Here is a 15,770-nt window from a genome sequence, read left to right on the forward strand (position 1 = left end):
GACTTCCTTCTTAGTCTAATTACATAAATAAATGAAGTTGTCAACAACTCCAGTGCAGTATCACATCATTTTCTTAATAGATGTAATGCATTCTCTCTTCAGTGATCAATTTTTTTGATATATATTTTCATTTAGGTCCTAATACCCAGTGGTTTATCTTAGGTGTTTTTCCCTTTGCAAACTTACATATAAAACTTATGTATATATGTTCAGATATACATAAAGAACACAGAATCACTTCATAAATTACTTCACTGATTAAAACCTACATATAGACACAAGTATACATGAAATCACAGCATTTGCAGTACAAATTTTTGTATCTATTTACAAATCATACTGTGTTTTGGAGGCAAAGATTTTGCTTTACTTTTTACTTTCGGTTTACTTTACATTTTGCTCTCTGAAATTAGATGGTTATTGAATATGTCAGCATGGTGTGGTTTTCTTTGGTTCTTCTTGATTATATGCTGCTCAGATTTAATGGTGAGATCATTTGCTAATTGTGATGAATCCTGTAGTTTTTAGCAGATTCTGATACCTCCTTGTTGCTCAGTCTGAATCATCCGCTTGCTCCTGTGAGACTTCTGGCCGTTAATCATCTGAAAAATGTCATGACAACACCAGAGGTTTGTGTCAAATAGCTTTCATTTGTGATGTTTTTATCCTTGTGATGAACAGTGTAATTCTAGAGTAAGAAATTGAAGTTACCACCTAGAATCAATATTGTTTAATTATAGAGGTTTACCTAATAAAGCAGATGGGAGTTCATTGGACAAAAATTTAGGACCATACATACTGGAAGCCACCATTTTTAACCTGTATGTGTCCTAGCTGGTAAAGAATCCACCTGCAATGTGGGAGACCTGGGTTCAGTCCCTGGGTTGGGAAGATCCTCTGGAGAAGGGAAGGGCAACCCACTCCAGTATTCTGGCCTGGAGAATTCTACAGACTCTATAATCCACGGAGTCGCAAAGAATCAGACACGACTGAGTGACTTTCACTTTCTTTCATTTCCTAGTAACAACTTGTTATCAGTATGTTTCCACATTGCAGATGATTAGCTTTAGTTGAGAGTTTTTCAAGCTGGGATTAGGAATGAATTTATAGAGGGTCACAAATTATCTGAGTTTTCAGTTTTGAAATTTGAATTTGACAGTCTTACTTAACGTGAACATATTTGAGGATATCAGACTGATAGCTTTTGGAACCCTGTTCACAGTTTTGGTACCTAGAAGTCTCATTTGTGTTTAAAATTTTGGTGACTCCAAATAGTCAGTACAGAAGCTGATGTAATTTGTAAATAAAGCTTTTATGCCAAAATAATATTTTACAAAGACTTTGCAGTGATTTGACTAGAGTGGTATTTTCCGAACTTTAGTCATTCAGCCACATTTTTTTTGTTGTATTAATTTACAACTGATGTTATTTTTTAGCTTCCTTTAAATGGACTCACTGTTTTTTCACGTAGCCTTGTTTGTTTATTTTCTTAAAATATGGTGGATTTGGGGCTTCCTTGGTGGCTCAGTGGTAGAGAATCTGCTTGCCAAAGAAGGAGACTTGGGTTTGATCCCTGGGTTGGGAAGATCGCCTAGGGAAGGAAATGGCAACCCACTTCTAGATTCTTGCCTGGGAAATCCCTTGGACAGAGGAGCCTTGTGGGCTGCAGTCCATGGGGTCACAAAGGAGTCGGATATGATTTAGTGAGTAAGCTACAACAACAATGGTTGATTTAAGTATTGTATTTCTTTTTTTTTTCCTAACTTTTTATTTTGTTTTGGGGTATAGCCGATTAACCAACAGTGTTGTAATAGTTTCAGGTACAGTATTATATTTCATGTGAACAGCTTAGTAATTCAGTATTTTTATAGGTTATGCTTCATACAGAGTAAATATAAAATATTGACTATATTCCCTGTGCTATGAATGAATTCCTTATAACTCACTGAATTTATACCTAGCAGGCTTGTACTTCTTTATCCTCTTCATCTGTTTCACATAGCTTTTACTTCATGAGTTTGAAGTGCTAATTGTATGTACATTTTATTATAGTTAGGACAGTCGGAAATGTTCATCTATATAATATCTAAAATCACCTCATGCTCTGCCACTTGCATATTTGGGGAATTTTTGGACTAGAGACAAACAGTAGGAGAAATTCATTTCTCCATAGCACATAGCAGTGTAAACAGGCTGAACTCTAAACTTGTGTCTTGGCTGTTAAAACCAGATTCATTAGTGCACGTAGAATTTAATTTCAGCTAATCATAATTACCGCTTTAAATTTATTGATGACTTTTTTTTTAGTTTTTTAGCTTTTGACTTAGAATTTTATAAATATTTTGAAAATATTATATTTTATATTTTTAAAGAGTTACACTTTTTAAAATGGTTGACATACTCATATTTGAAGAATACTGCTTTGCTTGATTCATTCCTGATCTGGTACAAATTATGTTTCTTTCATGAATTGCTAGTAGATTTGTCTTACTGACTTATAGGATAAGTAAACTCAGTGAATACTGTTCTTTGTTGTAATAGGAAAATTTCAGTGAGTAGACTAAGAAAGGCGTTCCTGAAATCTCCTAATATTCTTGAAGTCATTCTCATCCTTCTTTCACTCTTAATCCAGTCCTACCCTGGATTTGTTAGTTTTTCAGTGAAGGGCAGTGTATATGTACGTTCAGCTTACAGGCTTTAGTACTGTAATTGCAGTTAATGTCTGTCTTCGCATGCATTGATTTCCTTTCACTTCTCCATTAATGTCTGGACACAGGTTCTGTTCCCGAATTCCAGATTGAGCTATTGGGCTATTTGTTAGCTTTTGAGGAAAATTTGACATTATACTTTGACTTAGTTTTGTAGATTTGAAGGATTTTACTTTTTCTTTCCCAACCTTCCCTTCTGATCTACATTTTTCTTCTGTAGGATTATTTACTTTTTTTTTTTTCTTTTTACCACCTACAGGCAGAGCTATATTCAGTTGGGTTAGGAGTCTTATATTTTTTTTGTGAATGATTTTATGTTTTGTTTTCTTTCATAATTTAAAAGAAAAATATGAACTTTTTTTGGCAGAGTGCATGTCATCAGTGCATGTCATCATCCTTATAAAAACTTTGAAAGTTAATATGCTTAATTTTAACATTGCTGATGTCTAAGGCACTGTTTTAGCATTGATATGTATTATTTGATCCTGTAGCAACCTTTTGAGGGAGGTACTGTTATTTGCCCTGTGTTATAGATGAGAACAATGAGGCTTAGGAAAGTTAAGTAACTTACTCAAGGTCTCGCAGCTTGTCCAGTGGTAGAGCTAGGATTTCAACCTAGACATTCTGGTTCTGTAATCTCTGCACTCGCAATATGTAGGTTTTCTCTCATTTTAACAAAATAAAAATTGCATTTCGATTATACATGTTATATTTTAAGTGGAAACTGGAAAAAGTTTGTACCAAACAGTTATTCCTCTAAAAAGGACTTCTAGAGATTGCCTGCTGCTGCTAACTCACTTCAGTCGTGTCCGACTCTGTGCGACCCCTTAGACGGCAGCCCACCAGGCTTCGCCATCCCTGGGATTCTCCAGGCAAGAACACTGGAGTGGGTTGTCATTTCCTTCTCCAATGCATGAAAGTGAAAAGTGAAAGTGAAGACACTCAGTTGTGTCCGACTCTTAGCCCACCAGGCTCCTCCGTCCATGGGATTTTCCAGGCAAGAGCACTGGAGTGGGTTGCCATTGCCTTCTCCAGAGATTGCCTAGTTCAATGCAAATTCAGTTCACGTGAGCTTAGTTTTGAATGTGCACCAGGGCAGCAGAGCCTGTGCTCCTTGAGTGGAATTCTGGAACGCCTTTCACAAACCATACTTCCTTTCTAATTTAACGTCTCAAGAGATTTTAGCAACAACTGATTTTTCCCCCTGTTGTTCAGGAGAGTATCGATGAGTCTTTCATAAAAGAGGCTATTTTAACCCGATTAGATGATGACTGTATGGATGTTGTTTTGTCGGCTATAAGTGCTTTTGAGGTGAGTGACTTTGTTGTTCATTGAAGTGCATGTTTTGCTTGTAAATATTTATTTACCCTTCTCACATGAATCACCTCTAGGCAAGAATATATTTGTAAATTATTCTTTTTTTGGAAATATGTTCTGTTGCGATCACAGACTTTTAATTGGGGAGAGCACATAGGAGTAATTAGATTACACAGCTTTATATATCTGGAAGTTCTAAAATGGAAAGGTGCTTTTCATTGATAGTAAATTCCTGAGGTTTATGGGAAATTGGCTCCTCAGTGCCACTTTTGAGAAACTGCTCACATACAAGTTTTAAATTATGTTGGGATTCTTGGGAGATAAATTCTTTTTTTTTTTTTTTTGGAGTGGGGGAGATAAATTCTTTATAATTCATAATTTTTTAAGGTTTAGTAAGCACCATATTTGAAGCCAGTAAAAATTTACTCATGGGTATTTTTTTTCTCTCTAGATTTACAAACAACACTTTACTTCAGAAGTGACAGTTTCACATCTCCTGAATCTCTTTCGAAGAGCAGAACTTTCAAAAAATGGTGGATGGTAAGTATTTATATCTCCTCTTACAAATAAATTAGTGAAATTCTTGTATTAAGTTCACTTTTATTTGGGTTTGTATGGGTCAAAATATTCTCTGTGTTTGAAATTTTTCTTAATAAAATGGAAAAAGAAATATAATGTATGACATAATGCTAAGATCTGGGAAGTAGGGTGGGAGGCGACTTTAATTTTTTACTTTATATAATTTTGGGGGGTCTTTTTTTTTTTTACAAGAATAATATAATACTTTATAACTAAAAACATACAAATATACTAAACAAAAAATAAACTCAGAAGCACACAACACTTTTTGTAATATTTGATGAGCTTTTATTATTTCGTTTTTGACACCTACGCTTTTTACATGGAAAACTGACTAAGCTCTTTAGAGAATGAGAGCACGTCTTACAAGTTTTTATATCCTAAGTAGTTGAACAGAACAGAATATCTGTTCAGATATTATTTTTTGAACTTAAAAGAGTGAATCTTGGATTTCTAGTGGAGTTGAGACATAATATAGTGTGATCTGTGTTTTATGTTATAATTAATGATCTCTCAAAAAAAAAATTTGGGCTTCCCCTATGGCTCAACTGGTAAAGAATCTGCCTGCGATGTGGGAGACCTAGGTTCGATCCCTGGGTTGGGAAGATCCCCAGAAGGGATCTTCCTGTATTCTGGCCTGGAGAATTCCATGGACTAAGTCCATGGGGTTGCAAAGAGTCAGACACGACTGATCGACTTTCACTTTCAAAAAAAAAATGATTTGACAGAATTGATTTAAAATTCATGTCCCAAATCGCCCCTTTGTTAGCATGGATTTTAAGTGATGTCTTGGTGTTTCTTAGTAATGTATTTGTTAAAGAGATCAGGATAGTGTCAATTGAGCTGGGAAAGTATAATGATGAGTTTTTGCTGAACTGAAGTCTCTAATGTGTCTCAACCAAATGTGTTTATGTATTTTTTAGGTACAAAGTGCTTGAGATAGCAGCAGACATACTGATTAAAGAGGAAATACTGGGTGAAAATGATCAGTTGTCAAATCAGGTGGTGGTGCACCTGTTGCCATTTATGGTCATCAACAGTGACGATATGGAATCTGCTGAGATGAAAATGGCTGTTTATTTATCAAAATCAGGAATTTGCTCTTTGCATCCTTTATTAAGAGGCTGGAAAGAAGGTAAGAGATGAAGTTGTTTTTCAGAAAAAGTGAACAAGTGATACTTTAAAGGAAGAAGATAATGACAATTAAAAATGGGCAGTGATTGTTATTTGAAATTGTTTATGTTACCTGCCAGCAAGATTTTTAAAAATCTTTGCTAATATGAAAAGTATACTTTGAAAAGGAAGCTGACCCACTGATGAATTCTGAATTGTATGAAAAGAAAAATACAAAGCAAACCTTCACAGGAAGATTGTAAAACTTTTAAATTCCTTACCCTGTACTCAAGTGAATGTTGGTGACTAAGAGCCCCTGGAGTTCGATTCTTATATATACATATGTATTTTTTTTAAATAGCTCTTGAAAATGTGATTAAAAGCACAAAGTCAGAAGAACTAATTGGTGTAGCAAATCAGAAGATGATTGAGTTGCTGGCTGACAATATAAATTCAGGGAATCCCTCTTCAATGTTAAAGATGGTAGGTACACTATTGAAGTTCACCCCCTGGGTTTCCTTCTCAGAATATTTCTGGATTCTCAGTGGTTGCTTTACTAGAGTCTTCTTTTTTAAAATATAACTTTTCCATTCTTGAGTATTTTGTTTTGTTTTAAAAATATATAGTGTTATATCTTGCAGATAGTTTGAAATCCTTAACATTTTGGAGAATTTATTTCATCGTGGTTGTTTATTGAACCAGTAGGAATATAATGTATACTTTTTAACCTTTTTTCCTCTCATTTAAAATATTAAAGTCATGTTTTTCTTAAAAGAGCAAAATCTAAAAGAGGAGAAATTTTCTTTTGCTTTAGTAAATAAACCTTTTAAAAACATAAAAACATTTATCTAGTTGGCAGGTGCAATTATGTTCATTGTAATTTCTGAAATTATTTTTATAATTACTCAGAAGTCAGTGCTTATTACTTATTTAAGGTTTTATATTTATCATCTCTGAATATAGAAGAAATAATACCTAGATAGGCAGAGGTTGAGAAAGTTGTTTTTATGCAACCAAGAGCCACCATTAATGGAGTTTATTTTTCAAGGTGGAGGATTTAATAGGAGTTGGAGAGAAGGAGTCCTTTAGCTTGAAGCAGAAAGTGACTTTTCACGTAGTCATGGCTGTGCTTGTCTCCTGCTGTTCGTCTTTGAAAGAAACTCACTTTCCATTTGCAACAAGAGTCTTCAGTTTGTTGCAGAAAAAAATAAAGAAGCTTGAAAGTGTCATTACTACAGTGGTAAGTAGGAGTGCAGAGTCTCTGGAGAATTGAATGTTGAGACCACTTTGTCAATCACAGTAGAACTGAAAATTGGAGGCTGAGATGCTGAGTCTGGATTCTAGGAGTAGAATATGAAGTGGCCTTTTGTAGTAGTAGGTAGTGAATTAGGCACTCTCTTCCTTTTGCAGAAAATGTAATTGAGTCGTGGCATTTCAGGTTTGCGGTGTTTGTGTCTGATAATTGACTCTACTCTGTGTCATCTCTATTGGGCCATTTTCCGAGTTATAATTAACTACATTTGGTGATAAGAAATTCACTAGATACATTACTGTTTGAATAATAATGTTTTGTTCTGTTGTTTACTAAAATAGGTCTTTTGTATTATTTTTATTTGGATTTTGCAAGCATATTATTATCTTTGACAGTCTTACATACTGATATTTTTACCTATTACCACACCTTGAGGTTACAGATTTTTTTCTTTTTATATCTGCCATAAATAGCATCTTATAATAGTGTCATTTTTATTTGTTGGGTTCCTTGTTGTAGGAGTTGCTCAACAAATCTCATCTTTTTCACATTCACTTATACTCTTAGGATTTTATAAGTTCTATCACAGCCATTATAGCTGAATTTTTGTAAACTTTAAAGAAATGAATCTTCATCTTTTAAAAAAGTAGCCCAGGGAATTCCCTGGTGGTCCCGTGGCTAGGCCTGTGCTTTCCCTGCTGGGGCCCAGGTTCGATCACTGATCAGGTAGCTAAGGTTGCACAAGCCATGAAGCTCAGCCAAAAAAAAAAATTAAAAAAAAATAAAAAGTAGTTCAGATGAGCCCTCTTAACTTCTTTATTTTTTTGAATGTGTGGTGACCTGGACTCTACTTGCTCTCACTGGTAAAGTGTGGACAAATTGAACATTTTATTAATGGATAGATAACATGTTGTTTTATATCTGATACCCTTTCTGAAAGTTTTGAACATCTTTTTGGCTGTAGTAGCACATTGAGCCAGTGAAATCCACTATCAGAACTGTTATCTTGAAAAGTTGTTATCTTGAAAGTCTGGCTTTGGGTTCGTTTACTTCCAAGTTATTACTCTGCACTTCCCTTACGAAGTCTGATTTGTCATTTTCCTGCACCACTTCTCATGCTTCCTGTTGGCATTTTAGTGTAATTTCTATGCATCCTAACTTTATGCTTCTTGTTTAGAATCATCTGCAAATCTGGGGATTTGACCATGTATTAATACTTTCTTCAGATCAGCAGTCAAAGTGTGAAATGAGAAAAGTCTCCTCAAGGATTTCTTGGAAATTCAATTCCTTATCTTCTGTTTAGAAACATGCCTACTCTTTATTTGATAAGCATAATTAACATGAGTAACATTTGATTTAGGGATGGATTTTTAAGAAAACAAAGATAAAATGAAGCCATGCTGAACTTATTTGTGTCTTTTCTTGTGTATAGTGATGGTGAGACCTCTTAAAAAATCTGATTAAAATAACTAATCTCCCTACCCAAATACATGTATAGACAAAATTTTGCAAATTACACAATTGTACAGCCGTTGCAGTCCATCTCTATAACTCATGTTCAGGACACCTTTGAATTAGTGCTCTTTTTGTTTTGCTTTCACATTTCAGGAAATCTCCTCAGAATGGCATTTTGAGCTGATGATGGACAGAGGGATACCGTTGGAGCTGTGGGCACATTACGTAAAACAGCTCAAAACTGCCCAGCAGATTGCCGTGGAGGACTCAGTTTTACTCTTGTTTTCACTGAAAAATTTTATTCATACTCTAAAGGCTCCTAAATCTTTTCCTAAAGGTAGGACAGGCTGTGAATCCCTTGAGTGTGATACTGTGGAAAACTGAAGTATTGATTCTACAGTGTTCTTTGTCTTGAATGAAAAGTTCCCAGCAGTGTGTTCACATAAGCTTATGCGCCATTTCCCGTTCTCTTCACGTCCCGGTAGATGATACGTGGTGGAATCCTGAGCAGCTGCAAGAAGACAGCAGGGACTACCTGCGTCTGCTCATTGGGCTCTTTGAGATGGTTCTCGGTGGTGCCGATGCCATGCATTTTCGGGTTCTGATGAAACTTTTCATAAAGGTACCAGGTCATCTTTTTCAGACATGCTCTTCCTTTGAAGATGATGTTATAGCTTATTTCAGTTTTGGCAGTTTTTAATGAAAAAGAAAGCAGACCTTTAAACAGTGAAGTGTGTGATGATGGAGGCAGACTGGTAAAGCTGTGCTGAATCATGACAGCAGTCCATAGGTTGGACAGAGACTGACGTTGCTGCCGGCCTCCTAATGTATTAGTCCTGCTCAGGTGTTTAATAATCAAAACAGCCCAATAAATCTGGCTGATTGATGCCATTACCAAAGAGAAACTATGGTTCAGAGAGACAGTTTAGGCTGTGCAGAGTCACTCAGTGGAGAGATTGCATCACAGCACCATGACCTCCATGCCGCCAGGCCCAGTGGTCAGTTCTCTGTCCTGTCTTAACCTCTAAACAAGCGTTTGACACAGTTGACATGGGTCACTCTGCCCTTAAGGTACTTTATCAGTGAGGCTTCCTAACATCATTCTTGTCTGGGTTGTCTGCTTGGTGACCTCATCCTTTTTATTGTTTGAGCCCCAAATTATAGAGAAGTCCTCTGAATACCACTGCCAGTAAGTCCTCTGAACTCGTCTACATTCTTCCCAGTGGGTTAAAGTACCCAGCAGAGATGAATTTTAAGTGACTAGACAAAGCAAAACATTGCAGTAAATTGTTTTTTGTAATTGTACACCAGTGGAAAGATTTGGAACCAACTTATTTGAGTAAAGGGCTTCCCTGGTGGCTCAGATGGTAAAGAATCTGCCTGCAACGCGGGAGACCAGGTTCGATCCCTGGGTCAGAAAGATCCCGTGGAGAAGGGAGTGTCTACCCACTCCAGTCTTCTTGCCTGGAGAGTCCTGCGGAGAGAGGAGCCTGGTGGGCTACAGTCCATGGGGTCGCAGAGTCAGACACGACTGAGCAACTAACACTTTACATACTATTTGAGTAAAATTAACTCTTTTTTTTTTTTCAGGTACATTTAGAAGATGTTTTTCAGTTATTCAAGTTCTTTTCTGTTTTGTGGACCTATGGTTCTAGCCTTTCAAACCCACTCAACTGCAGAGTGACAGCAGCATTGCAGACGCAGGCTCTCTATGTGGGCTGCGCCCTGCTCTCTCCTCAGAAGGCGCAGTGGAAGCATCAGCTGGCGTCTGCGTCTTCTCCAGGTACCGCAAGGAGCCTTGTCCTGTTCGTCATGGCCAGCTGGTGACGCTTTCTCTGTGTGAGGTGCATGAAGGTTGTGGTTTGGAGAATTTGTTTTTATTAGTGTGAGTGCACACTCTGTCTCTCTGTAGGGTGTGTGTATGTGTGTGTGTGTGTTTGTGTATATGTAGACTGTTTCTGGTTACTTTTATATTGCTTTTAAGTTCTAAATGTCAATTGCAAAATCTTGCCAAAACAGATAACAAAAATGGTAGGTGATTAATTTTGGGTTTTTATCTATCCAACTGTTCATTTTTTGAGTAGTATCAGGGCTATCTAGGGAAACCAAACCATCTTAATACAATTCAGCATTTAAGTGATTGATTATATAAAATTGGTCTCCATTCAGGCAGCCCTTCTGGATTTATCTCTTTTATCTGGTATAAAGTAATTTTCAGGTTGGGCACTCAGTAATGAAACAGCCAAAAATAAAGCTTACCTTTTTTATAAGTGAAATTGTAAATTTTGCAAAACATGCAGAATTTCATAAAGTTGATGAATATGATTTTGAAAAGTGGATTGACTTATAAAGTTATTCACAAGAGGATCTGGAAGAATCAGACCCTATATTGACTGAAAGTGAGAAAGTTGATGAGGATGATGCAATCATTTTAGTATGAGAGGAAGAAGAGTGGCCCGGGGGAAATTTGAACATGCTCTTGATTTTGTCTTCCCAAATCACTCTTTATAAGTGGTCTGTGAAAGCAAAGTGAATGATCCTACATTTTCCTCAGAACAGTTTCTCACTGTTTTTCTTTTATTAGCTCCTTGGAAGAGGACATAATTATGATTGTAATCAAAGTTTTGTTATATGTGAGATAGATACAATTTTAAGTTTTACTTAGTAAATCCCATGAATGTAATTCTTTTTCCACTGCATCCTTTTTTTAAATGGATTTGCTTTTTTTTTTTAATTTATGTTTTGGCTTTCTGGATCTTCATTGTTGCATGCAGGCTTTCTCGAATTGTGGTGAGCAGGGGCTACTGTAGTTTCGACGCATAGGCTTCTCATTGTGGTGGCTTTCTTGTTGAGGAACACAGTCTCTAGGGTGCGCCAGCTTCAGTAGTTGTGGTACACAGTGGCATGTGGAGTCTTCTCAGAGCAGGGGTTGAACCCATGTCCCCTGTATTGGCAGATGGATTCTGGACCACCAGAAAGTCCTGGATTTACTTTTAAGAAGATGTATTTAGGTGTTTTGGATGTGAACTTCCTGCACATTTCTTAAACTTTTTCATTGAATACATTGTAAGCATTTTTCTATATTAATATATAAATTATATATATTTTAAATGTCTGCAGAATATTTTATATGGAGATATACCATATTTTATGAAAATAGTTATCCACTGTTAAACTTGTGAGTTAAAAAAAAAAAAGTCACAAGTAGTTAGATTTTATAGTTAGGTGTGAAATGTGCTATTCTTCAGCATCAAAGGCAGTGGCTTCTGAGGGCCATGTCTCTTTGTAGGCAGCGTGACAGAGGACCTAACTTCTCCTGTGGTGTTGCAGCAAGATGAACTCCCTTCATACTCCTGCTGCTTTGCTTTCTGTCACCTCCCCCTTCCTAAAGTACTTTTGCATTTATGCTCCCTAGACATGTCACAGGACTGTTAAAAACAGGAGAGATGTGTTCCGTTCTGCTTGAAAGCTCAAGGACCACTAGCATTGCCCAGGCCCAGATAGAGGGTGCTTACTCGTTGCACCTGTCCTCAGACCACTCCACTGCGAGTCTGCAGTGAGCTGCTGCTGCTGCTAAGTCACTTCTTTCATGTCCAACTCTGCGACCCCATAGATGGCAGCCCACCAGGCTCCTCTGTCCTTGGGATTCTTCAGGCAAGAATACTGGAGTGGGTTGCCGTTTACTTCTCGAATGCATGCTAACTCACTTCAGTCATGTCCGACTCTGTGCGACCCTATGGACAGCAGCCCGCCAGGCTCCTCCGTCCACAGGATTCTCTAGGCAAGAACACTGGAGTGGGTTGCTATTTCCTTCTCTGCAGTGAGCTATACCATATCCATAAGGAGTGTTGGCTGATGTTTGTTTTCATACAATTACGAAAAACATGATGTTTAAGAGAAAAAGGATTTGCAGTATTAAAACAGTACAGTGCAGTTGTGTGCGTTAACTTTCTGTCCGTGACTTGAGAGCCTAACCACCATTTATTACTCTCTCTGAAAACATGTATTCAGCTCTGGCTCACGTAGAGCAAATCTTTGCTGAATGAATAAGCATTTAACCTTTGTAAGCTGGAGGCTGCTGTTGGTTTGATATGCTCTATCAGTATAGTAAGTTTATAAGTATAAAAGCAAAACTCAAGTATTTCTTCAACTTTTATGTAAAATAGGCTATTTTAAATCTAAGTAAAATTAGTTAGTTGAATGAAGTCACGTAGATTTTTAAATGAAAGACATTCCTAAAAGCGGATTGTTTAAATAACTTAGTTATTTAACGTTTAAATAATGTAGTTTTGACTTATCTTGGGTTCTAGTTTCTTACTTGAACATAGTAACCATGGTAGTTAGTGCTTTGAATTTGTTTTTGAATTTTTATTTTTCTGGAAGATCTGCCCCCTCTAGACTGGGAATTTTAGCAAATAGATACCTGGGCCTGAAGCTGCCCTTTGTGTGAATTCAACTTTTCAGCCATTCATTTCTGGCTTTATTTTATAAATTAATTTTCTGGAGACCAGGAAAGTCTAACTTTTATATGACCTCAGAAAGGTATGAACGCTTGTCATACTGTTTCTTGGCATTCCAGAAGTAGTATATATAGAATGGATCATTTCTAGCAAGATAAAAATCACCAAAATTTGCCCCAGTAAATAGCATGGAATAAAGCATAAATAACTATCTTCTATAAAAGGAATTTAATTCTCTTTATCCCAGAGACTTCTCTCTCAAAAAACCCTTATTGAGTTGCTTTCACAGATTCATTTTACCAGATCGGTGAAGCCAGGGATTGATATGTATGCATCAATACTGGTATGGGAAACATTCCCAGTATACGTTGAGATGTGACAGCCCCTGTGCAGAATAGGACGTGTCTGCTCTGGTCTCATGTATTTTCAGACAAGCACACCAGTATACATCTAGCATTGCTCTAGGGTAGTGAGCAAATGATTAAACAGTGACTTCAGAGAGGGGGTTTGAGCTGAGAGGAAAACTTTCATCATATACCTCTTGGTACAGTTGAAATTTTATACTGTTTCGATGTTTTCAATTGTTACTTAAATGTTTTTCCCTTTGGTTTTAGTGGTGATATCTCTACTCATTAATCTGGGTAGCCCCATAAAAGAGGTGCGCAGGGCTGCCATTCACTGTTTCCAGGCCCTCAGTGGAGTGGCATCCCAGTTTCATCTGGTCATAGATCACGTGGTTCCTAAAGCAGAGGAGATCACCTCAGACGCCTCCTACGTTGTTCAGGTAAACTCAGTGGCAGAGAAGATGGAGTGTGTGCAGACCGTTGTGGGCACGCGAGCCATTCTCCCCGTGGCTGATGTTCTGCTTTGCAGGGCATTTGATCAGCTAAGTCATTGAATTTAGAAATTGATATGTCAATATCTGCACATCTTTGTCCCCTAATCTTAAAAAGATGGCAATATCATGTTGCATTTCTGCTATCTTGTCACTGGCTAAAAGGCCAGTGTTGGTAGTAAGCTACCAGATGGGTAGTGATACCATTTCCTATTCAGGTTTCAAGGGGAAATGAAAATTCGTGAGCTGTGTCGCATCACTTGAGAAAACATCTTTCCTGAGTAGTAGTACATGGAGCTAGTTTTAAGCCAGTTTTCTTTTTTGTATCCTAGGATTTGACAACTTTATTTGAGGAACTGCAGAGTGAAAAGAAGTTGAAATCTCATCAGAAGTTATCTGAAACTTTGAAAAACCTCCTTTATTGTGTATATAGTTGCCCATCTTATATTGCAAAAGATTTGATGAAAGTACTTCAGGGCATCAATAATGAGGTACGTGTAATTTAAGTGGGCTCATCCATTCCAGGTGATGTTACTGAAGATTATTTTAATTGGTCATGTGTGCACAAGACTGCGTGAGATTTATATATATACGCAGGCGTGAATACTTTGATATTAATGTGAGAGAAGAGCTGAGGTGGAGGAAAAAGATACAGGGTACAAAAAACAAGCTGTAGTGCATTTCTTCCCATTTGAAAATTGTGTGTTATCCCTGTCTCATCACTGACCTGATGTTAAATGAATTTTAAAAGCACAGGGAAAACCAGTGACAACGCATTGATGAAAAGCAGTTTGTGTTTATTCTCAGGTGAAAATCCTCCACAGAATAATAATATTTGAACATAAAAGTCTATGTACATTTCAAGATTGTTTACTCTTTTTTAAAATATACATGGCTGTACATTTCTGGAGAGGTGAGGGGGAGAACCAGAGCTTTCTCTATGGTTCCAGGGAAGCCCATGTTACAAAAGAGAGGTTTATGAACCACTTGTGTGATGGTTTGTGCTGGTAAGCAAGAGAAAACTGCTCCTTATCCTTGTGTTCCAAAACCTCCTCTGGACCTTACCAATCTTGGGACTTGACTGCAAGTTGGAGAAGTAAAAGAGGGGTAGTGCTATTCAGTTGCTGGGTCCTGTCTGACTCTTGTGACCTTGTGGACTGTAGCCCGCCAGGCTCCTCTGTCCATCGGACTTCCCAGACAGAAATACTGGAGTGGGTTGCCATTTCCTTCTCCAGGGGATCTTCCTCACCCAGGGATCAAACCCAACTCTCCTGCATTGACAGGTGAACTCTTTACCACTGAGCCACTAGTGAAGCCCAAAAGAGGGGTAACATGGAGTAAAAGCCGTTTCATTATATTGTCCTGGTGCAAGGAAACAGATGGCCTATGTCAGCTCTGTGTCATTCCTGGTATAGCTTAAACTAGGAATTGACCATCTTGTTCCACAAAGCGGTGGTCCCCAAGCTTCTTGGCGCCAGGGACTGGTTTTGTGGCAGGCAGTTTTCCACAGAAGGGGTGGTGGGGTGGTTTCAGGGTAATTCAAGTGCATTACTTTAATGTGCACTCTCTGTTTTGTGGCCATCTTGGGATATTGCGTCTTGACTTTAAGGTTAGGGCTCATGCTCCTGTGAGAATCTAGTGCCACCACTGATCTGACTGTAGGAGAAATTGAGGCGGTAAAGCAAGTAATGCGGAGCAGCTGTAAATACAGATGAAGCTTCGCTTACTCGTCTGCTGCTTACCTCCTCCCGTGTGGCCCCGGGGCTGGGCTGTGGATCCCTGCTATAAAGGACCAAGTAATAAATATTTTAGGCCCTGTGGCTGTACAGACTCCGTTGCAGATGCTCTGCTCTGCCATCATATTGCCAAAGCAGCCTCAGACAGTATGTAAACAGAAGAGCATGCCTGTGATTTTCAACAAAATTTACAGAAGCAGATGGTCCTCTGAATGTGTCCTGCAAGCCATAATATGCTGGCTCCTGCTTTACTTATTGAAGAATTCACACATATATAATTTGAATTAATATTAATTATACCAAATTGGAAATGTT

General features: G+C 37.6%; 1 protein-coding gene across 2 annotated transcripts in view; it reads left to right on the top strand.

Moving 5' to 3' along the window:
* Positions 1-15,770, top strand: part of HEATR1 (HEAT repeat containing 1) — a 47,596-nt gene that overhangs the window by 11,247 nt on the left and 20,579 nt on the right. For both annotated transcript variants that reach the window (XM_043926989.1, XM_043926990.1), the window contains exons 12-22: positions 522-629; positions 3,924-4,019; positions 4,477-4,565; positions 5,528-5,739; positions 6,079-6,200; positions 6,766-6,957; positions 8,578-8,761; positions 8,910-9,046; positions 10,015-10,207; positions 13,499-13,668; positions 14,052-14,210. In XM_043926989.1, the coding sequence (XP_043782924.1) occupies positions 522-629; positions 3,924-4,019; positions 4,477-4,565; positions 5,528-5,739; positions 6,079-6,200; positions 6,766-6,957; positions 8,578-8,761; positions 8,910-9,046; positions 10,015-10,207; positions 13,499-13,668; positions 14,052-14,210 (1,662 nt within the window). The remainder of the gene's footprint in view (positions 1-521; positions 630-3,923; positions 4,020-4,476; positions 4,566-5,527; positions 5,740-6,078; positions 6,201-6,765; positions 6,958-8,577; positions 8,762-8,909; positions 9,047-10,014; positions 10,208-13,498; positions 13,669-14,051; positions 14,211-15,770) is intronic.

This window comes from Cervus elaphus, chromosome 15, assembly GCF_910594005.1.
Source record: "Cervus elaphus chromosome 15, mCerEla1.1, whole genome shotgun sequence".
In the NCBI taxonomy this organism is placed as follows: domain Eukaryota; kingdom Metazoa; phylum Chordata; class Mammalia; order Artiodactyla; family Cervidae; genus Cervus; species Cervus elaphus.